The sequence below is a fragment of the Bombus vosnesenskii genome, unplaced genomic scaffold, assembly GCF_011952255.1.
Source record: "Bombus vosnesenskii isolate JDL3184/JDL3185 unplaced genomic scaffold, Bvos_JDL3184-5_v1.1 scf7180000013273, whole genome shotgun sequence".
Lineage (NCBI taxonomy): Eukaryota > Metazoa > Arthropoda > Insecta > Hymenoptera > Apidae > Bombus > Bombus vosnesenskii.
The window spans coordinates 2,419,091-2,443,666 of record NW_022882931.1 but is presented as its reverse complement, the minus strand read 5'-3'; the positions used below and the strand labels follow the sequence as shown (position 1 = coordinate 2,443,666).

At 38.9% G+C, this 24,576-nt stretch overlaps 1 protein-coding gene and 1 long non-coding RNA gene across 6 annotated transcripts in view; one reads left to right on the top strand and one right to left on the bottom strand.

Moving 5' to 3' along the window:
• The first annotated feature begins 406 nt into the window (after positions 1-406).
• LOC117231593 overlaps positions 407-24,576 on the top strand; it is a 109,566-nt gene continuing 85,396 nt past the window's right edge. For all 3 annotated transcript variants that reach the window (XM_033490173.1, XM_033490171.1, XM_033490172.1), the window contains exon 1: positions 407-805. In XM_033490173.1, coding sequence (XP_033346064.1) covers positions 673-805 — 133 coding nt within the window. In that variant the 5' untranslated portion in view covers positions 407-672. The remainder of the gene's footprint in view (positions 806-24,576) is intronic.
• Positions 19,557-24,576, bottom strand: part of LOC117231594 — an 83,684-nt gene continuing 78,664 nt past the window's right edge. For all 3 annotated transcript variants that reach the window (XR_004493004.1, XR_004493001.1, XR_004493002.1), the window contains one exon: positions 19,557-20,805. This is a non-coding gene — a long non-coding RNA (uncharacterized LOC117231594). The remainder of the gene's footprint in view (positions 20,806-24,576) is intronic.

The following is a 24,576-nucleotide window of genomic DNA, read 5'->3' as shown; positions in this document are numbered from 1 at the left end:
GTAAAGGAGTCTCGAAGGAAGCTTCTGGATTCTCGGGCAAGCTATATTCAGGAACTTTTAGTCTCGGAGCACATCCTTAGGTAAATGAGCTCTTATCTCGAGTTTTGCACGGAGCCATCGCAAAAACGTCACGTGCCAAGCGTACACTCATACTTTCTCATACTCTCTCGCACATGCAGATACACAAATCCATCGGATCTGCTTCGAGATTTTATCTGTTATTCTCGTTCATCTTCTTCACAGCGACAAGCGAACAAACTTTTTTTTGGCTTTCATAAATAAAGAAAAAGGTAAATAGCGTCTCTTCGTGCGACAAAGCTCGGCCGTGTACAATCTATATATAGTGTACTACATATAGTGTTCGTGCAAAGTGTTCGTTCGAGCATCAAGTGTCCACGATGTGAGGGTGCACCAAGAAAACGAGTCACTTCGCGCGTGTACGTGTGTTCGAGGCAGTACACGGTGGAATGTTAGTGGCGGAAAGTTGGTCCGTTTTCAGTTGGTTGCGAAATCCCTCGTCACGCGACAACAGGGAAGGAAGACGAGAAGGAAGAAAGGAAGGAAGGAAGTCGACGCTGGTGGAGGAGGCATTATTAAATCGGCCGGCCCGTAATCCGGTCGTGTTGCTCGCGTTTACGTGGCCGAGGCGAAAACTATGCGGCACGAGGCACGATGAAGGGGCCAAGAATCGGTGGCCTACCGAGCGGGAAAAAGCTGGACTTCTGCCAGGAGCCGCGTCACACTTGGACAGTGTTGCTGGTGTATTTGGGCATCTGCGCCTTGCTGCCTGTCACGATTCTCTCCGGTTGGTATTCGATCGTCACCTTACTCTCTTTTTCGCTTCGTTACCCGACCCTTTTCCTATCTTTCTCTTTATCATATTCTCACCGAGAAGCTGTTCCTTTTCAATGAAAGACAAAAAAAAAAAAAAAAATTAAAAAAATAAAAAGAAGGCTACAGCGAGAGAGAGAGAGAGAAACTGTGCACCGTTTCGGAATTCGCGTTCGCGGTCGATATCTTGTCGATACATTGGTGGCTGGTTGAAATTTCACTCGCTACTCCGACAGTTACGAGCTAAAGAGAGCTTCGTATTTGATAAAAAAAACCTCTTAAAATCGTTTGAAATAATTGGCCGGCTAACGTGATCGTGATCCCGATTCTGAATCATACGCGTTTCAGCTTCATGATTTTTGATATTTCTCTGAGTGAATTATTATGTTATACGAAATTTGATACACGTTTTTATCAGCCTCATTGGTTTTATTAGTATCAACGTTTTCATACCTCTATGTCATTGAAGTTTAAAATGAATATTATTTGATATCTTTCCATTTCACTCCACTATTTTACTCCATTGAACTCTGTCTATCCTTTTTTCTTTCATATTCACCTTTTTTTTTTCAAATGGACGTATAAATTAATAGTAATGTAACAGAAAGAGGAATGTATTCGAAGAATGGTAGCAACGTCGCGTTTTCTGCTCGAAGAGAAGGAAGAAAAACGAAAAGAAGAATGGAGCGGCGAGATGCGAATTGTCGACACGGAAATAGTGGAAAGTTCCCAGCGTTCGTTCCACGATATGAACTCTGACAATCCCACCTGAGAAATGAACCGCATAAATCACGATACGTTTATCAAGCGTTCGCGTCGTCTCAATTTTGCCAAACTTTCCCCGCAAATCTCCTCTGCGCCGTCTAGGCGTCGCCATCTCCATCTTTTTAAGAATTCTTTTAAGTCTGAGCATCTTTTCAGTGACGAGTCAATTTTAGAACGACAAAAATGTTTTTTTTCTTTTTTACCATCGCGATGATAGTATCTGTTTACGTAACAATAACAAAGGGAAGAAAATATTCGGCCAATAATTGTGTTTTGAGAATAATCGAGCTATTCTCGTGTTAAATATATCTTTCACGTATGAAAATATTTCTACGATACGAATTTAAATCACGGACGAACGTCTATTAATTTTGAAATCTTCAGATTAGTCGAGTTACTAGAGCTTAAACGAATTGAACTTATTTCCAAGCGAATGCACGAGCTCTCTAACAGTTTCTAAACATACTATTATTTATTAATCGTGCCAATTAAAGAATAAGAGTGAAGAAGATGATAGGTCAAACCTTTTAGTATCAAAATTATTTTTTCATTTAATTTTGGAGCTAACGTGTATTTCTATACGCTTCAAAACTTGAAAAATATTGTTCGTAATAATAGTAAAATATGCAAGATATTAAAATATTTCTTGTTTTAATAATTATACCATGGCATCTATAAGAATTTATCAACTTACCAAATATTTTTAAAAGACTGATATTTTTTAACTTAAGAGACTATTTTTATCCTGAAATGTGGTGTCACATTAAAATCCTCCTGTTTAATCGTGGAGTAACATTAAAGTCAGAAGATCGACGTAAATCACGTTATCTTGTTTTTCTTCTGTGATGAAATTGCAAGGCTGTTAAGCGAAGAAGATAGTCACCAAATTGCAAGTGACCTCATGCTCCGTAAATTTAGATCGACGATATTCAAATGACAGGATGGAACGTCGTTTCCATATTTTTCTGTCGGGATCGATTTTGTCACCAGGCGACGGCAATCCGCGTCGCAATCATCGAAATTTCATTCTCCGTCAATTAACTACGTTTCACGTTCCAATCTAACGCCCGATAATTAATGTAGAGAATTTTAATCGACGTTGTGCCCGATCCGTTCAATTCGATTGAACGCGAACGCGTTAACGAGCTCTACACACGACCGTCCGAAAACTGGTCGCCCCTTCGACCAATGGGAACCGTTTGCCGATCAATCGAAAATTTTCTCCTTGCTCCGCTGATCCGTTTTCTAACTGTAGAACAATGCAGCAGGCCTTTCTTCTAAAAATAGATACCAATCCAGTTACCAGAATTATTCCACGCGCGATACTGAAATTAATTGGAATTAAATTTCAATAGCGAAATGTTTGATAGCTCACGTTTAGAAGAGTTCAGTTTGATAATTGAAAAAGTTTATTTTAGGAGATGAACATACTAGCAGAATTTGACAGTTTTCACTCGACTATTTTTTTTAAATGGAAAAACAATATGATGAATTGTAGTTTCACGTTTGAAAATTAAGTCTGGAAATTCAAATTGCTCTATTTCCAGACTGTAGAACGACTGATTTTAGTTTTCCACTTGAAAATGAAAAAATATACATTTATAAATTCACACGAAAATTCCAAAGTTTGGGAATTTAAATTGAACCATTACCAAACTGTAAAACAATACGATGGATGGTTTCTTTAAAAATAGCTTTAGCCTTGAATGTATCTGTATGCTCAATAAATTTTGTCGAAGTGTTTAAATCGACCGCGATTATTGAGACCCAACGTTTTGCCAAGCAAAGGGAAAACGAATGAAACGAATGCGAGAATTTAAACGCGTTGCCCCTGGCGCAAATGGCAAGTCGTATTAACAATTACCTCGTAATTGTCTACACAAACCGCGGACCGAGGATTTGTAAGGTAAAATTAAATTTCTGCTGCTATATTCTATTACGTGGACGTCATTCTGTTACCCCACCTTTGACTGTCGCGTGATTCTTCGTCATTGCGCCTCTCCCGCTGCATTGTTACAATTTTGATAATTTCGTCATGCGGTCGACTGTGAAATTGAATGTTTGCTTAAAAACTCCATTGTCTCGAACTGTCTCACCTTCGCTTGCACGGAATTCTTTCGCCTGCTATTATTCTTTCTGCAACAAATTATTATCAATGAGAAATATTTTTCTTGGCCCTGGTAACTCTGATAAGAAAACTAGTATATTTTTCCTGTTTCTTAAATTTTTCGATATATAATAAATCTTCTTATAGATAGCAAATTAAACACTGAGAATTGATTTTGGAGAACAATGTACAGTGAAATCGTAGTTTGTGAAATTATTTAACGACTTCAGAGTGGAATTAAATTGATGTTTTATTAAAGACTTTGATTTCTCCAAAATAAATCGTTTTTCTTGTTGGATAAGAAAACTTGAGAAAGAATCAGGAACGAATTCAATTCAATTTAATTTAATTTTGAAGAATAATAAAACATTGCCTTAATGCTCAAAAGTTTGATCATTCCCAATGATTTTTATTTCACCTCGAGTGAAATTTTTGTCCTTTCGCTGGAAAAAAGGTTTAAAGAACATGAGTGACGTGTATCGTGGATGAATATATTTTCGAAATAGAATCGCCTGCGTGTCCGTCTACGTTTCCATGTTTTTTTCGAGGAAACACCCTCTTTATGACACGCACGTGTTGCCATAAACGTCCGCCCAGGCTCGCGACCGCAGCGTAGCCAATTCCAAATGTGCCGGGCTGCATAAGTACTTCCGTTAAATCTGTGTCAGAGAAAACACGCCCGACGATTTCTTCTTATCCCCCTTCCTTTCGTTCGTTTCTCGCGTTCTACACGTTCGAGCGATCCAACTAGAACGGTGCTTTGTATCGTCGAGCATAATTAAAAGATAAAATCGAATGAAATCGTTCGCAGAATGAGACCAGTAATCGTACCAGTAGGTTTTAATTAAACCAGAACTTTGGCTGACCGAAAACTGTCTTTTGCTTCCTCCTTCTTTTTCTCTTTAATCCTTGGTCGTTCGATCCAGTTGAACTAGAAACAGATAAGACTTTGAGAAAAAGATAACATTTCTATTTTGGCGAAAGTAAGAGTTTCTTTCTTAAATTAAAGTCTGGTGTAATTCGATGATTCCGAGAGGTTTATTGAGAAACTTAGATATCTAAAGTAGAAACTAATATGTATTGCTTTATGATTTTATAGCTTCGGCTGTATAATTTTTCATATACTTATGAGTTTGTATAATGAAATGGAATTTCATCCATGAGTGCTACAAGTATCTAATCTCAAATATTTTATATGTTGTCTTATCTTAAATATCTTATTTTATTATATATATAAATTATTATACGTGCATTACGTTCACTTTTGCATAAACTTGCCAGGAATGAAGAAACCTTTACAGTCTACAAGTGACGTAATGTCCAGCTGTTCTTGTTGAGAATTGTGGATCTTAATTGCCGAAATAAAAGTAAAGGAACACTAAGATTACACTTGGAATTCTTATCAAAATAGTTTTAGATTTATTTAATATACGATTTGCAGGATCTTCGTCGATATACATTTGCACGCGTCTCAGCACTCTCTTTGTCTCACCATCTTCCATATCACACCTCCAATGGAACTGTTGCATTCATCTGTTTTTCGAGACGCTGTGCACACACATACTTCCATACAATCATATTCACATACGTGTGTCACTACTACGCGGCTAATCTAATCTAGCACACAAAATTATACATATCTCAATAGTTCTATATAATTTGTATTTAATAATCCTTAATCTGCGAACCAAAGTTGGAGTTTAAAGTGAACTTCGTCACAAGAATACAAGCTAGCATTAGTGAATAAGGATTACAGTTTGTGTCACGAGTGTGACTCGATGTTATAAGTGAAGCGATTAAGAAAGACGTAGTTTTACAAAATATTTTGCGTTAGTTGACGGTTCTAGCGGATAGTAAGTAGTATTTACCCGCACGAAACGGACACAGCATGAGATATTAGTTGCTTTTTCGAATGAAGTAACACATTCGAGCCGATCTGCGAACCAAACATCTGGCTTCAGTAGCATAAACAGTTGCGTCTGAGCCTGGTTTCGTCGTTTTCAAGCGAGAACACTGAGCTAAAGCAGCGCTCCGGAATGGTTGCGTAAATAATCATACGATTGTGGGTCTTTTGAGGCGAGATTTCTTTAATTATCAAATCAACACGTTTCTGCAAAGACCTAGTTTGTTCTGAATACGGTTTCTAGTTTAAAAATTCGCATCGATTTCGGCAAAGAGCGGCGGGGACAAAGAGGTGAAAAAGGAGGAAGGTTATTTTAATTTGCCTTGAAATAACAGTTCCGTTTAAAAACACGGTTTCACTTAGAATCGCGGACATAAGCGATGGGAAAAAATGTAAATTAATAAATTTAAAAGTTAAATAATTCCTGCGGCAGGTTCGGCGCTGCTCGGCGGAGGAACAGGACACCCCGTGGGGGTTGCTTGAAATTCAGAAAAACCGAGTTGTCTCCCCTAACAGCGACACAACTATTTATACGTAAATAATGTAACAGCGCGCGTCGAAAACGTTAGCCAGCTCTTATCCGTGTCAGTTTAGGGAAATTAGTTCGGTGAAAAGTTCCTTGGCCGTTACATATTTAATTTTTCCGTGGTTGTTTGCGAAAACTTCGCCGTAGTAATAAATTTAATACATAACCCCCGGAGTACCAAACCGCATACGAGAATTTTAACAACCGAGTTTCATCGACTATCCTATGTTTTAGTAATATCCCTTTAGCTTTGCCACTCTTCCTTCCAGCTAAATTTCTTATTTCGTTTCAATATTATACGAAGAGCCAAGAAGGAAATTTTTATTTGCTTGTGTACATAAACGTTTCGCAGAATGTCAGTAATATCATGTTACTGCGAGTAGGAAAGCAATTAACGTTGCTGACTGGTCTGACCTCGAGGTCTCCAACCCTCGAACCTGTCCGCTCTTAATCGTACTCACGCATACTTTGCGTTGTTTGCATTCGCAAAACGCTTTCTCACTTTTCTCTCTTCTTTCTTTTTATTTTCCATTTTTTGTCCTTTCTTCTTTTTTTCTTGGCGTGCAGAATGTCAAGCTCGTGATCGTAGTGCAAATTAATCTGACAAACAAATAATTCGACGTTGCTTAATTATTGTGTTTACCCCTTGTCGCGACACGGATGTTCGTTCGCCGAATGAACATTTGAAGGATAATTTCGAATCGTCGTACATTTTTTCATTTTTCGTCATATGTTCATTTGCGTGTCTGCAGCCATTATGAGGCTCTTACAGACACGGCTCTCATGGGCGCGGGATCGAGATACGCTCGATCAGCGTGTTCTTCCAGAATCGTCTTTAGAGAAACTACCAATCGCAAGCTACAAAGTGCAAAAGCTGCGAAAGCCACGCTTGGTTTGAGCTGAACCTTGGTATGGTCGCACAGCGCGGCATTTGAACGAGGATTCGGGGCAAAAATCAAAATTCGCTCATCACGCTCGTTGGTTTGCAATGCAACGTTCACAGATCAGATTCACAGATCAGATTCGCACGTTCGCATGTTCGCTACGTCCGTAGTTTCGCGGGCCACGTTTACACGTTCACAGGGCACGTTCGCACGCAACGTTCAAACGTTCGTAACAATAATTATTTCTATGTTTACCCGTTGTATGTCGCATTCTGCATACGTTTTGGACTTACACAGTTTAGGTAATTAGACGTAACGAGGTAACCGTTGAAAAATCAATGCTGCAATGTGTTGTTTGAGGAGGAACTGGTATCAAATGCGTCGATGTATATAGTGAGTTTCAAGCGAATTTATTTCGCTGAAGAGGATTTTATAACGAATTTGCAAATCTGTACGAGTGCACAGAATAATATATTTTGACGTTTAAGCATACAGAATGGCTCATGAAAGTTTTTGAACTACTACCATAGAAAACTTTTAATGTTTATATTATGCGTGTTATATGAAACATTTTAAATGCCATTAGCATTCTAATGAAACACGATTGTTATAATTACGTTCGTGAAACCAATCTGAAAGTGCATATAGAAATTACATTTAGTAAAATATTAGTATACAGCATTAATAGCCATTTAAATATGTAATAAGATTAAAGATGGTCCCACTGGATATCGAAGCTTATTAATATAATGGATAATTGTAGTTTCGATGCACAATTTTCGAATTGGTTTCAAATTTTACTAATATAATCATAATAGTCATTTCTCATTATATTGCTAATGAAATTTCAAAATGTTTCGTATAATATAATGTATTCATAAAATGTATCTACAAATGTAACTGTGTTGGTGTTTAATATCGTCCATAGTTTCTTCGAATAAAAAATTTGATCACTTTTCCTCTGAACCCCTAAATGTAATATACATTATAAGAATAACACAGAAATATCTAACTTTCCACGCAGGTATCATAAAAACAAAGCTAACAAGGGCCGTAGAGAAGCAGATGAAACATTCAGAAACCTAAAATTGATTCCATCTCCCACGCAACAGTTGGAGTCCTTATATTTCAAACTCTCAGGCATCCCAAAGCGAATCTGACGCTTGTATACGAAATGTAACATTCTAGATTCAAACTTAAGTGCCGGCTTTACTACATGTGCTCTGAGGCAAACAAAAAAGGAGATCCGTCGCTTGTTCGATCACGTCGTGGTGAAATAAACGCGGCGAATAAACCTCTTCTTTGGGACAACGAGATACTCCAGCCGATAAATCTCAAGGATAGAGCTCTTTCCCCAAAAGATACATTTTCACCCTCGATCCCCGAGGGAAGAGAGAAAAGACAATGACCCAAAAAGGGTGGTGTCAAACGGTGAGAAGAAACCGCAGAGAAGGAGGACAGGTCTTCCGGAAACTCATCTAGCCAGCCAGACAGCTCGAAGAAAGTCCTGGTTATCCAGGAAGAGAAGAGAGAACCGAGCCTGAGAGGAGTGACCCAGGCGCCAGCCAGTTACTTACGCTTAGGACAATTTACCTTAATTAATTAACCGGCGTTGCGACGGCTCGCTAATTTATGCTCATAGAATGATTCACTGCTCTTTCTCGTCTCTTTCCTTATGGCTTCTATCTCTTATGTATGCTTTTCCTTTTCTTTCGCTTCTCTTACGGTCCACGTTTCACGAAACGGAGAGAAACGAAATTTTCGGTGCGCAAGATCTCCGGAGACAGATAGGCGAGCCGCTCTAATTAGAAGTCGTCCGGAACGTTTCGGATTGCACTGGAGAATCCGGGTGACCGGCCGCGCCCCATTTCGCAATCTTCTCCGCGGCGCGAGTGTTTAAACGACTCGGCTCGATTGTCTCGGTATAAAATACATCGGGGAAAGAGGAGGAAGGAGGAAGAGAAAGAAAGAGAGAGTGAGATAGGAGGAGGGTAAGAATGGTCGTTACGGAAAGGGGAGAGTTTACTTGTTGCTCGTTTCGATGCGTGTTAATTTCCGCCGCGTTTTCGCGCGGTATCCAATCATCTAGACGCCGAGTTCCTCTTGTGAAATTGAAGACGATCGGCATGGTTTATTGGAATCATGAAACTAACGCATCGAAGGAGAAAGCCATTTTGATTTTCGCTTGGAATCACCTCGAAATGATGAGATTTTGCTAACAATTTCGTTAAAGACTTCGTTTCTCAGAGTTTGGATTTATTAAAAATTTCCTTTTACTTTCGCGCGAAATCAAAGACTTGTAACTTTTTTTTTTTTACTAAAAATTCACTTTGGTTTTGGCTGGAAATTATCTCGAAATATGTGATTTTAAATATTTGTAATTTTGAAAACTTCGCTTTAATTTGAAACTATCTTGAAATGTATAATGATGAGATTTTAAAATTCCTTTTAAAAATGTCGTTGCAAAGTTATAAATTCGGTGATTTCAAGCCAAACTTTTAATAGTTTGCTCGTCTCCAGTTGTGGAAATGGGATCCTCTGGTCATTAAAAGGTACGGCAATGCCGCAACAACATCACGATAAATGGACAATTGACACGACAAGTTCAACTTTTAATTGGATTACTTGTTACAAAATGTATAAACTTCTTTCTTCTAAAATAGATTTTCTTCTAAACTAAAATCTACGGTATATTCGATGGATAAGATAATCTCTATAATTCGCCATTAAATTCTTCCAATGAACGAACTGAAAATATGCTTACAATTTATGAAATTTATTTCTACGAAGAAATATGATATTGTAATCTCTTAAGTTCAAAGATTCGAAAAAATACGAATAATTTGGATAAGGAAAATTCTGCAACAGCGAGAATTCAAAGAAAACAGAGGAAGGAAATAGAGTTAATATTTCTCGCGTGTCTGAGATTTACACGTGGAATTAAGCCGTTGCAAACGAAACTTCATCCGTTCCATTGTTATTTTATCTCGATGCAATCTGTCAGCGGATTGATTCAATCCAGCAAAAGGGAACCAGACACGACCACGAATTTCTCTAACAGAGTTTCATTAACGAAGTCATGTAGCCGCGATGCGTTCGCATCGGTACACGTGTAACTGCAAACGTGAAACTATCCTATCCACCACACGCGCGATATTAAAATCACCTGGCCGTGACGTATTCGTATTAAATTCTTGTACCGCAATCCGTCTTCGTGGTTTGTTTGGTCGTTCCGCTTTGAGTTTCGTGTTCATCTCCCTTCACAATTTCATCAGTGAAATCTTTGAATCGATATTCACGATCCTCTCCTTTTAATTACTAGATATCGTCACATAACAGAAAACTCGCATCTAAGCCGTGACTTTTCGTGGAAACTTCATTTCTAATGTTTGCAAATATTTACTTATTTCTTTTTAAAGTAATTATTTTGGTCGTTAAGCTCTTGGAAGTTCGTGTCTATTCCTTTTCACAATTTTATCAATGTAATCTTTGAATCTACGTTTTTTTTTTGCTTTCGTTAAATAGGAAATTTATACCTGTGAAAAATTGTGATTTTTCATGGAAAATTCATTTATATTCTATTTGTAAACATTTACCCTCCTACTTTCTAATGATTATTACAAGACTTGCTGAAACTGACAGTCGAAGCCTGTTGTTTAAGACGATTTAAAGGATTGAAATTTTCGGCGAAGTAATTTCAGAGAAGCGTTTCTGCTCTCAGTTTCCTCCTTCGAGGCGAATGTACAACCAGGATTTCTCGTTCAGGTAGTTAGAAACCGTTCGACAGAGTTTCAAGTGCCAACGAAACTTGAGCGGAGTTCCCGTTTTCCGGCCCGTTATGGTTTCGCGGATTTACACAACCCCTAAACGTCGATTCCCAGCCAATTTCGGTCGAGCTTTCCAAACCGAAAGATCCACAACGATCCGTTGATTTTTTTACAACCGTTCTAAGCAAGACACGCCTTCTTGCCGCCCAACTCACCAAATTTTTCTCACGTTAACGACCCTCAAGATAAATGGCTCTTTTTCCACAGTCGTGTAAGAGAGGGAGGAAGGAAAAGAAGGAAAACGTGAAAAAAAAAAAAATGAGCAGTACAACGGTATACATTCGTTAAAATCGATTCATTATATAGATTATCAGCCTTTTAACAAGGGACGATAAAAACACACGACACGAGAGTGTTGCTTGCCGCAGCTACAGTTTCTCGAAATTAAAAGGGCGAGAAAAAAAGTGGCAGGTTGACCAGAGAGTAGAGTAAAGCCGTCGGGACTTATGATTAATATTGCACGGAAAATTTCACTTAACGATCGTTCTTAATGGCAGGATAATTAAAATAGCCGAGAAATCCCCATAACGATGCTTGGTAATTAATAATTCTGTAAAGACGGGACGTTTAAAAACTCAATAAATGACATTATTTACAACGAATACGCGTCCGCTGAGAAATGAAGTTACAATACCGTGGCTACGGTGTAATATTAATGTGCCACTAGAAGAAATATTATAAGGGTACGTGCAGAGAAAAACTACCCCTTCATCCAGCGATTTTATACCGTTGTATAATAACTTGGTTTTAACACGGTTGTTTGTTCAGTGGCTCGATCGATAATATGTAATATTTTAGATCGCATTTCCACCGGAGAAATTGTAAACACGCTGCAAGTCGCGATGACAAAGTATTATTTAGTCGGGATTTCGTCGTCGCGCTTTCATTTGCATACTTAATTTATTTATTCGCGACAGATAAAAATATGTATACAACGTGTATAGCAACGTGTGATTTATGTTATTATTCATTATTATCCAAATACTTGCTTCTAATATGATATATTTTAATTCCAAATTATGGAAAAATCCAACTATAATGATTATTATGTTTATAATTATCGTAACATGCCAGACTATTTTCAAAAGATTATGAAAGATTAAATTGATCTTTGTGACCCAACACGTAATAATACAACTGGCATTCTTAATCGTGAAAGCTTATAAAAATATTGTAGAAATATTTCATTTCACCAGCTCTTTACTGCTACCTCTAATTAATTTATCATTAAATTGTACACTTTTTTCAAATTCAAGTACCAAAGATACTTACGGCATTTATGAACAGTCGTGTTGTGCCTGATAAATACGAATCATAGAATGATATAATTTTCGTTATCGCGGGAAAAAAATATTTTTAGCTTAGCCAGGAAACATTCTATCCGGCAGATGAAGCATAGCCACGGTTCGCCTTCATTTTCGAGTTCGATCAATTCTTTCTACACGTGTCCCGGCCACGGATTACGCGAGTAAAGCGGAACACGTATGCCTATCTGCCGCGTTATCGACTTTCACGATCGTTCGCGCAATTAAAACGAATTCTCGCGGCCGTAATAACGATCCGTGGCGTTCCACCGATACGCGGAATTCCACCATGTCCTCCACGCAAAGTGCCTGGGAAAATTGCATCGCGATAGGTTGGACCAACCGTATTGTGGGATTATATAGAAAATTCGTCCACATCCTCGTGAAATCTCGCAACGTTTATTTTTCTAAGGATAAATTTACTGAGTTCAGAAAAAGATATTTATTTTTTGAAGATTTTGATCATTCTGTACCTGGAAGAATTTTATACTATAAAGAAAAATTATTCAGAACACGTATACAAACGTGCATATCATATCTCTCAAAATGTTACTGAAGAGGATCGAGCCATATGATGCTTATGGGAACAAGTTGACAATTGAAATGTAATATTTATTCATTTGTTAAAAATAGTTAGAAAATTATAGATTCGATGGAGTAATGACAGAATAATTGCAATTATTAATTATTGATACGGTTGGTTTCGTAATATCGCACTTTTGTATTAATACAATATGGTGACTTAGATCAATTATTATTAATGATTCTAGGAAAACGAGGATTCCTTTTGTCTATTTCAATTAGCGATAGGAAGTGACGCAAACATGATACGTCGTTGAAATAAATTTCTTTAAATCCTTGTCGATATTTACGTTATAAAAATTTGTGATTTCCCGCTTCAGAATTTTCATAACGGTACGAAACATTGATATTATATATTTATAAAGTATTTAAAAATATTGTTTATCTTCTAGTATGTTTGCGTGATGTGCGTAATGAATTTTTCTCCATCTATTATAAATAATTCTGAATACAAACAGGTAACGCATATACGTCCAATAAAATACTCCTCTATTGAAATATGGGACGTGATTATTTTGACGATTCAATGGGATATTCAATCCTGCGTAAAGTCGCGGGTAAATGTTACCGAACAAAATAAAATAAATATCAAATATCTCGTCTCTTTTTATTTAATTCCGTTGATTTAATTTCGTTTGGATTAATATCAATGGCCAAGACACATTTCACGGGCTGACCGGTTAATCCCTCATAACATCCCCCTTCAGCCGTTTGTTCCGCCCTTCAAACAGGCGCCGTGCTAGCGCCATAGAATCATCCGACAAACAGGAGCGACGAAATTATGGTACGATATTCGACACATCCGGTAATCCAGCCGCATTGCACAACATCCGAGCAAATCGAATTCGGGTCAGGTACGTCAGGCGCGTTGGTGTCGATCTAATGTCGTTGATGATCCGTCTATAAATGTGCCGATTTTACCATGAAAATCACATTCACCATTACGTCACAGCTACACCTGTAGCCAGGTATTCTCGTTATCATCGTTAACGAATTAATCTGCAGAAGAATCCAATTAATTTCAATATGAAATTGGAGATATTTCATTCGTGATTTTCGACGAATTGATTTTCTTTGGAATCTCAATTATTTATTTTTCCGACTGCTTTATCCGTTATTATTTTCGAAAGTGCGACGATGCGCAGGTTCGATAACTTTAATATCTCTTCAATAAGTACTGGGATAAAACACACCAATTTAGTATTGCATTAATAAACCAATTTTTCATAAAACAAGCGACATGCCCTATTCATTTGTACAGAGTTTTGCATTAATCTCGATATGATATTGGAATTATTCTATCACGATTTTTGATAAATTGATTTTGATACGTAAAAACGTACTTCGAAATTCTGTAGATAAGAGTTTTGTTAACTCACGTGTAGAATTTTCGTGACATTAATAGGTCGTTATTGTTTAGAATTACATTAATAAATTATTAAATTTCCGAAAAATTGAACTACGTGTATTACTATTATTTCTTACTGACTAATTTCAATACGAAAATCCAAATATATTTTCTCACGGATTGATCTCTTTGGAATGTCACATATTTTAGAAAGCAATTGGAAAGTTTTCAAACACTCGTGAACAAGAATGGAGCAAAAATGTTAAATCGATTAGACGAACCAACAGCTCGTAGGGGGAGGTGTCCGGCGTGTAACGAAAGGGCTGGGGGTTTGCAAACGTCACGAGCTGTACCAGAGGCTGTGGACTGTTAATTCGACTCTGACGCCGTGATTTAGAGTCGTCCCGCGTGTACACACAATGTGTGTGTTGTGTGTGCGCGTGGGTGGATGTTCCAACGTATAGTAGACATGCGTGGCTGCGCCTTATGTATTCTGGGATGCCGCGAACAAACGAATGTTTTCCTGTTTATGCTGCTGGCAGTCAGATTGGCCCGATGAACCATTGCCGTCATCGACTACCACTGACACTTTTTACACACATTTTACTTCGCTGACGACGAGCGAATTAACGACGATTCCAGCATACAAATACCATCGTCTCATTCCAAGATGAAACGGTCGATTGCTTCTTCTTCATTCCCCTTAGGTCGATTTACCTCGTGGAATCTGATTCATTGCAGTTTCCGAAATGCAAAGATTAACGCAATGGCGCGTGCAAGTGCACGGCTGTTACCTATTTTCAACGTTCCTCTGAATCGTTGGAGCCGAGAAGAATGTACGAACTGCCATTATCTAAAATTAGTCGCCGATACGTTCTTAGAGAATTGCATCTGGCGAGAACGAGGGCGTGATTCCGGCCACGCAATTTTTTTTTTCCCTCCCAGCTTTCTTATTTATCTCCATTCTTCCATCTTTTTTTCCCCGCGATCTGTCGTTCTTCTCTCACTCCCTTCGGTGACCCGTTCTTATTGCATTTCCTTTCGCCTTTCTTCCTCCCCTCGTTTCTTCCTTCCGTTAGACTAGCACACAGAATCCTTGGCTTTCTTATCGTCCATGAACCTCCTTACTACGAACCACTTTCCACGTATCCACCAGTGTCCTTTTCCTGTCCTTCCTCCTTTCCCTGTCCTTTCTCCTTCTATCCCTGCGACCCATCTTTATTTTCGTTCTTTCGCAATTTCGCCTCGATACGCTCGTGCTGACGGTCCAATGGGTTTCCGGAAAGCATTTGCTACGGTTTCTTCTTCCATCTTACGACTGGTACAGGATACGGTGAGTCGAGCGTGCACGTTAACCTCTCCCTCCCATTCCACTTCCAGCCTTTTTGTTCTACTTTTATGCATTCGCCGCACCCGGGCTATCCTGGCAACCAGTATAAAAGTGAAAAATGACCGGGCGACAGACAGCATTTTCGGTTTCTCGGTTCCCCGCCGTGCTGTTTTGCCCGTGTCGCCGCCTTCGTGTCACATTCACGGACCCGTGGAATATCCGTGGCCCGCTGCTCACCGATATTTATACGCTCAAACGATCCCGCTTCTAATGCCCGTTCGATCGGGACAGCTTCTTCCTGCCTCCACGTTGCTGCCCCGGATCCATTTTCTCGCTCGTTTAAAGCCGGTGCTCAAAGAGCCAGCAGTTAGTTCGATCTTCGTCGATGCAGCTTAAAGAGTTTCATCGGCTCGCGATAAAACATACGCCTTGCGAGCGTGCCGTGAATTTGTTCATTTAAAAGTTTCGCTGAGGTAGGGTAAAGTTGTTCGGCCGCTTTATCAACCTGTTAACTGGTGCACCTTTCGATTACAGCTGCTTCTCCGCTGTTTTCATCCTATCTTTTAAGAGGATTTGCATTTATAATCAGGATTATGGGTTCGTCGATAAATTAATATTAAGTAAATATTTATCCGTTGTAAGTAGACATTTTTTTCTTCTTTTATGGATTTAGGTTTATTGGTCGATGAATAAAGAAAATTACATAATTTAAGAAATACATAGATAATAAGCGAATTTACCTGCTTTGTTTAAACAACGAGTAAATTCATGTTCAGACGGCGGATGTTTATACATTTATGGAAATTTAAAGATATTACAATATGCTCCGAATGCGTATAATATACAAAAGCACACAAAATATCTAAATTATAGTACACGCTATAATCTCTACCAAGCGAAATAAATCTCTAATTAGATAGAATTATATTCGTAAAAATAATAATTTATATGCACATCTATGATGTATTCGTTGCATCGTAATTTATTAATCTCTTCAGAAAATATCTCAGAATCAAACATCTTCCACGAATATTTATCATATTTCCTGGAGTTGAATAATAAAATATAGTGCTCCTGAAAGTATTTTCATTTTACTCACTACACTTTAATTTCTGAATTTCGTCGACAAATATTATAGAAGTAACCGCAATATAATTTTCTCTTAACCAAGTAGCTTTCATATTTATTTATTTTACATATTTCCCCGCGTCGAATGGTAGAAGATAACGAAAACTCATCCGCGCCGGTTTTCTTTCCTCTGCCTCTCCGGGTTTTCAGAATAATACATTAGATAAGGAGCCGCGCAATGATTAAATTACTCGAACAACAGGCATCGTAATGGAATAATACCCACGGTAATTGCATTGTGCAACTAATTGGAGGGACGAGCTTCGCACTTTGGCCAGGACGGTATTATCCTTGCACGAACCGTTTCCTTTTAGAACATTCCCTCGTACGTTTCATACATCCACGTGCACATCCACACAGCCAGAAATAAATTATTTGGTATGCGCCTACGTCATATGGCTTTCACGAGCAACTTGCACTTGGCGCCGTGCATGCATCCTTCTCTTTCATTCTCCGTGTAGCTTTTTTTTTTATTCTCTTCTTCGTTTTGCCACTTCCGCTTTCTGGGCTTCAGAAACTAATCTCACAAAGGTTTACAAATAAACGACCAACTCGACGTTTGCTCTTTTTCCTTTGGGCACTCTCTATCTCTCTCTGTGTGTTCACGGTGATTAATTTTACATATCGCACTGTGTCTGTTTGGCTAATCCTTCGTCGCTCACGAAAAATAAACGCGATGTTTGACTAGTGTTAAATAGTAGAATAGAGTACACGGAACTTTTCGAAAAACTATTTTATTCTTCCTGTTTGTGCAGCAATTTTTGCGACAAACAAACTTGATATTTGACTAGAAGTAAAATTATATGGCAGAATTGATATGAAATTTTCAGAAGTGATTTTGTTTTTCGCGTATCTGTTTGCATCTGGTATACAAACTTTTTCCTAACATTTCACATAGCAAACGTTTTATCAGATTATTTGGTACATATAAATATGCGAAACAATGTTCGAAGCTTTGTTATAACAAAAACGAATATACGTATATCTTTCCTATTTTACAGCAATAGAATTTTTTGTGCGAATAACTTTAATTAAAGCTAGAGGTATCAAGCAAACATTGGTATCGGTGTTGATTGATTGATTGAGACGAAATAAAACCAAAATGAACAGAATAGTATAATAAATCTAATTTTTTACTATCCTATATTTTTATGCCAGTTTCTTTTTAACTACATTGTCTGCGAGTCTATTCTTTTCTTATAAAAGTTAAAAGTTATATTTGAGCCGTCAGTTCACTCGAAATTTATTGCGATCCGTGAGTTCTAACGTTTTTTATGAAATTTTACTGGGCTGTAAAAACGAAACTTTAATATGTCAAAAAGTAGAGAAGTTTTTTGACTTTTTCTCTACTCTAAACTGTATAATAAATGGCGCATAATGAATATAAAAACACGACAAATTTATGTTATATCCTAACATAGCCAGACAAAGTTTGCTTGGGAAAATAGTAGAACATACTATATACGGTACGCATACAGAGTCTTAGTTCGATAAAACGTAATTCTACACCATGTTCTTCGTTTGATTCCTGTGCAACAGCGTCTGCAGTGTCACTTGTCGATCGCGTTCTACGGCCTTGAAATCTACATTAAACACGGAGGGGACAATTGTCGTTAATGTCTGGCTGTATTGCGAGCAAGTAATCCTCCGAACGAAAGAGAAACAAGAGTGCTCCTTCGTACCCCCGTCTGTAATTTATCCTCAATTTACTCCCTATTACGTGCATCCATCTTAATCTAGCTTTAAACGAAACCGATAATCGTCTCGGTCCTATTTTCTTAAAGTCTTCGTCCACGAAGAAAGTCGATGCGAAATCATTTCGTACACGTAACAGACAATTGCGCTCTGATTAAATTTATCGTGCATTCCGTGACTCCCAGCAGAGCCGAGTAATCATGTTCGAAAGGCGCTGCAATTATCACGAGACGCCAGATGGGAGAAAATATCCTTCCCGACGAGAGACGTTTCATTATCGAAATTACCAGAATCGATGACGAAAGCCGAGGAGTCCAGCTAGTCATTTATTCGATTTCTCCGGAACACTAATTAAAAGCGGCGCCCGTCCGACGATCTGGACGTCTCAGTCGGTAGTTTGTAATTAATTTTATTGAAATCGAGCGAAGCCTCGCTGCGGCCGCGGGCAATATAAAAGTTGGATCGTAAAAATCAATCCGCGAGCGGCGAGGCGCAAAGGGAGAAGAGAATTAGAGAGACACTGTGAAAGCGAGAAAGGGATAGAGAGGAAGCGCTTCGCGGAACAAAATATCGGTCGAAATGCGAGCGGAGACGAGATTGAACTTTCGACCCGATCTCCGCGCCGCTTCAACGAGACAGCCTCGCACTTGGTGCAAATTGCGAACTTTCATGCTCTCCTCTTCTGTTCAGCTTTTTCAATAAACCGTGGAAACGCGAGAGGAGAGAAAATTGCCCCCTGTCCGCGGGCAAGAGGAAGAGAAAATCGAGAGAGAAAGAGAGAGGGGGAGGTAATTCACGATAGTTTCTTCAGGCATTATTCGATCTTTATGACGTGACTGTATCGTGGCTCGAATCGTTTCAACGTAATTTTCTGAAGCCAGTTAAGTTGTCAGTTATGATCCCGGATATGTAAAACGCTGCCTGTTTCATATAGTCGAAGCGTAGCAAGTTGAATTTCACCGACCGAGCTATCCGTGGTTTTATTTGCGTTTTAGTGGCTGAATCAACCTGACCCGAGCGAAAAATTAAGTTGTCCAAAGTAGTTCGGCCAATTACGAAAGTTCGCCAACAGGTTCGGCTTGCTGGCGATTTTAAAAGCGATTCGTACTCAAAAGAGGTAGACGTCGCTCCGAGAAGTTAATACCCCGCCAGTAGAAAGTGGGTCATTTTTTATGGCCAGATTGACGGACCATTGCTGAGTTATTATATCAAGAATTCGAATTCTCCGGTCCTTAAATTGAAATTTAAGAATTACAAAATTGGAATCTTCTAAAGTAACAAACCTAGTTAGCTTTTCCTAGCTAGGAGAGTTAACATTTCCAGTTTCAAATTGAAAGAATCCTCTTTAAGCGAAATTACAGCAATTCTTTGCAATCGTACACGCAACATACATTGTTTAATTACACGTTTAATATTATTTCATTCCTAACTGCAAGTCGATGAAGTTTTATCCGTACGCCAATAGAACCTTTTCCCTCTGTGCTCGGTTCTTGCGTCTCTAAGTTTTAATTTGAGCAGTCGTTACGCGATAAGCGTTTCGCGAAGTGCGCATCAACAGGGTGGATTGATCGCCGTGCATTAATTTCGTCGCGCGAGAAAATTCAGCGGCGAGCGAGCGGACAGCTTCCGTTTCGACGTTGAGATATCGTGTTCCGTCATTCTGACGGACAGAAACGGCCCGTTCAACGGATCGTTAGGTAAATAGAAAAAAAGGAAGGGAAAGAAAAGCAAAAAATAGACGACCGGATCCGGTCGAGTGATTTCTTCTCTTTAGAAGTGCGGCTACCTGCCACCTATTTTCCACCCATGAAACCCAGAAAGCTTTCTCGCCTCTCCTCGCATTTTTCAAGTTTCTCGCCACCCTTGTTCCATACCTTTTTCGCCCCTTTCTAGCCCTTGGTCCGCCTCCAACCCTTCTCTCCCTTTATCTGCATCCCTCTGTCTTTTACGCTTTTATTCCCCTTCGTAATTTTCGTACCCTTACCATTCTTTCACCCTTTGCTTTTTTTTCAACGTCAAGACAAACGTTATCATAATTCCTAGGTAACCATTCTCGTGTCTCGAGTTACACACATATTTATACCGAGGTCGAGTCGTTCAATTTTATTACTTGAAACACAGCGGTTGTTTCGAGTACGGAAAGAAGTCCTTCTCCTCTTTCTCTCTTTTTTCGCCCGCAAAGCGAATAACGAACAGAACCTTTGAATCTTTTCTCTACAAGTATCTTCGCGTGACAGAGTTTTTACCATAATGAGAAAACGAACGGAGGAAAATAAAAATTAATTGTGATTATCTGTTCTCTCAACCTTTTGTAGATTCAGTTCATTTAAAGGTTTATTAGCTTACTGATAAAATGAGGAAAAAAGACGAACTGTTCTCCGAGGAGGAAGAAATTCTAAAGGTACTTGCCTGAAACATTGACGACGCATGACACAGTTCCTCGAACAGCAAAGAAATAAAACAGACGAAAGTATTTGTTCCAGTCACCAGTAAGGGAGTTCTAACATTTTTGTCCCTTCTCTTCGTCTTTCATCGTCTCTCTTCCTCCTCGCCCCCTTTTAGCCTTTTGTCTCCCCTGTAAAGTTGAAGAAGTCCGTTTAGTCTAGTTTTATTAGCGGCACGCTGCCTTTTCTTTGTCCCGCTGCTCTCCGTCTTTCTAATACGTCTTCATTTCCCGTACATTTCCCGGACGCTACATCAATTTAATCTCTTTTTGCCTTTGCAAACCCCCTTTTCTCTCGATCTTTCTTTAATCTTGCCAACAGTTAATTAATTGAAACAATATGAACAGTAGCCCACGTGACAAAATAAAACGGTCCCCGACGTTAATGAAACGATAAATGTTTAAAGAGAAAGAACGCGAGACTTTACATTATTTGGAGTTAATATGCCGCGCACGTTTAACAAGACCGTTCGTTTTTTCGAATCTAGTAGTTCGCTTGAAAATAGTAACACGAACAGACGCAGAAAGGACGAGAGAAAAATGTGCATGGAACTGTACGAATTGCCACTGGCAAGTGAAAAAGACCAACGTTCTCCCCTGTACTCCCACGGCAGAGTCGTATTTACGCGGCATGATGTGGCGTGACTGGCAAATTTCACTTCAGCTCGCTGTTTCTGCGCGAATTACGCGACGTTTATAATCCGTAACCCGAGCCGATGCAATGGGATGTACCCCGCGATGCGTGCACGACAAGCACGCGCGCAAACACACGTGTCGAGCACGTGGTAGTTCTTCAGCCTAACCATGACGAGAGCTCTACGCTGTTTACACCGTGTTCCATCCCCTTGTCTCGGGAAATTTCACTTTCCCTTTAACCGTAGCCGAGTTGTTCCACGATTAGTAATTCCTCGTCGAAGTTGCTCGCGGTCTCTATATTTCCTCCGCGAACTATGGACGTAATATACGACGTGGCGTGCAGCACGCCGTTGAGAACGAGCCCGTTGATCGAGCGTAAATTAGGCACAGCTGTAATTATCGCAGGTGCACGCGGTCGATTAATCCGAGACCGACAATTCGCAACCAAACTACAAGTTGGAATAATCGCGAGAAACGGTGAAAAAACCCGTGTTGCGATGTAATTACGTTGAAGCAAATGAGTCCGGCTTAATAAACTGGTTTCTCGTTAATTTGAATTTTTCAATCGTACTCCAGCCTGGCGGTATTTAATTCAATATGCTTGGCGTGTTATTACGGAATGAATTATAAACAATTGAGTTTTTTCCCAATTAAGTAATTCATCGTACAGTGTAGTCGCAATGATGCCCGGTTATAACGTTGGCGAATTAATTTACTGTACAATGGGATAATACTATACCATATGAATGTATAATTATACTAGTTTCGTAATGTAGTTAATTAAATCAATGGAACGATGTTAATATAATGTTCACTTCGAGTTAAAGCATTCGTTGAAATGTTCACGTCCATGGATAGGGGAGAGCATGCTCATTACTATGTTTTTTCTTTCATCCCGATATCTCAACTGCCTTTGGAGATAATTAATCGAAATCAATGGAACGATGTTAATAGAATGTTCACTTCGAGTTAAAACACTCGTTCAAATGTGCACTAAAATTCATGACCATGGATAGGGGAGAGTATGCTCATTATTATGTTTTTTGTTTCATCTCGATATCTCAGCTGGTTTCGGAGATATGGCTGTTCTAAGTTGCTCATTAAGTTACAGGGAATACCGAATTCCTGAATGCAGCGTGACCTACATTTTTTCTTGGAAATGCGTACGCCGCAATAGCAATGGTAAAAAAACGCTGACTCAGCGTCTGTCACTGACCAGCGCACGTATCGCTAGTGCGGGGTAGGTCAGTGAGCGCGTGCTAGAGAAAGAGGAAGAGAGAGGTCCGAGTGTGCGACAAGGATAGAGCGAGTAAATTATTAAAAATTCCCTTCCTCTTTACACGACGATATCTCGGGAACAGGGCGTCGTATCGGGACGATGTAAAAAGCATTTTAAAGGAGACGAATTGCCGCTTTTAACGTGCTTCGTGCCGTTGATGACGCCTTATTATATTCAGAGCTATTGCGATGTAAAGTTTGAGAAATTTCAATAGGTTTTCCATAGGGCTTTGCAATAGAACATGTGGTTGTTTTGATGTTATATTGATAAGCTAACTTTTGAAATGTCAAATTGCATACAATGCTGATAATTAGTATACCAAGTTTCTGTTTACTAAGGAATTATCACATGTAATTTGATAGCGAGGCCAAATACTTGACTAAGAAATTATTTTTCGACGTTTCGTATACTCAGGACCATTATAAATATAAAATTAACTTTCCAATTCTTATTTCGCGTAATAATTACGATTTAAACTATGTTAAACTTATTACAAGAACTTCCTCTATCCATATATTTACCACTAAATGTACAACGTGAAGAAACGTTTGCATGACTTTTTGCGAATTCCAAACAATAAGATGTCGATTTCTAATTTCGTTCGAAGCTCTATGCGAAATTTGGTTCGAGCGCCGTTACATTTATTATATTACAATTACGGCGAAATAGTAGCTGACAGCGAACTACATCGCAAAGTACATCCATTACCCCTGTGCGTCGTTTCAACTGTCTAACTGCAGGTATGCATGTCACATGAACACACGGAAGTGTCGTGTACGCATGTGACACGGCCGTGTGAATGCATCATATGCAAATAAAGCAAGGGGGCGAGGTCGTGGACCGGCAAGTTTATGCGAGAACACGATAGAAATTTCGAAGATGAAGACGATTGCACCCAGTCGTATTACGTCGCTCACCATAAATGTTCTCAAATTGCTAGGATTGTTCGTGCTTTACGATAACTTAGAGCCAGTCGACCCTCGACCTGCGTCTTGCTATTCGAAATCATGAATGTTTTAACAATCGAGATGTAGCTATTGTCACCAGAAACTATTATTATACTATAGGACACATGTCCTGTCTTGGAATTACTTGACATTGTAATAGGATATTCAGGTTTCCATTGCTACGTCGATGGCGGTGGCCCAGTTTGTTAAACAATGGAACAACTACCGTTGTAAGCTTTCACTCGACAGCGACAATTAGAATTGCAACGCAGCATAATTTATGTTGCGAAAAGATGGATCGAACGAGTTCGTTATACGACACGTGAAATTATAGCGCAACAGTGTTTATAGATGTAATTAATAATTGATATGAATGTAATTAGAAGATGGATGAATTTAGAGTGGATGGACGATCGCAACATTGGAAACTGGATATTAAGTCTGGAATGATATACAATGCTTATAACATACAATGCTCTGGAATTACTTTGGACTTATACTCGACCATTTGGGAAACTCATTCTGTGTAACGTTCCCAGCTGGGAATGAAAGTGTAAGTTCCATTTCTTGAAGCATCGGTAAAGTAAATTTCGTTCAGGAGCAACTCTATAACGATTCAAGCCTCGCTCGAGCAACTCTTTGCCAATGAAATCAAGAACGAACCTCTTTTCTCATTAGAGAGAAGATTCGAATCTCTGCTATATTCGTAGATAAAGCCTCTCTACGCGGAGTGGATTTTATTTTCAAAACCATTTCCGTTTTATTTCGCTGATTTCATTTATCCTCTAATAAAGAGCAATTCTCTTCACACCTATTGTTCCAAATCTCAAAAGCATTTAAGCAATCAAAGTCACTTAAAACCAAGTGTTAATATAGCGATCTCATCATTGTATGGAAAGATAGATTCTCGTCTCGAGAAGAAAAACTTCTAGGTAGAAAAAATTAACATTCGCTGCTAGAGACTTTTTGAACAAGTGAAGCAGAGCATCGCATGCTACATATTTCTTCATAAAGAATGTGCGAGTGAGAACTTAGGGAAAG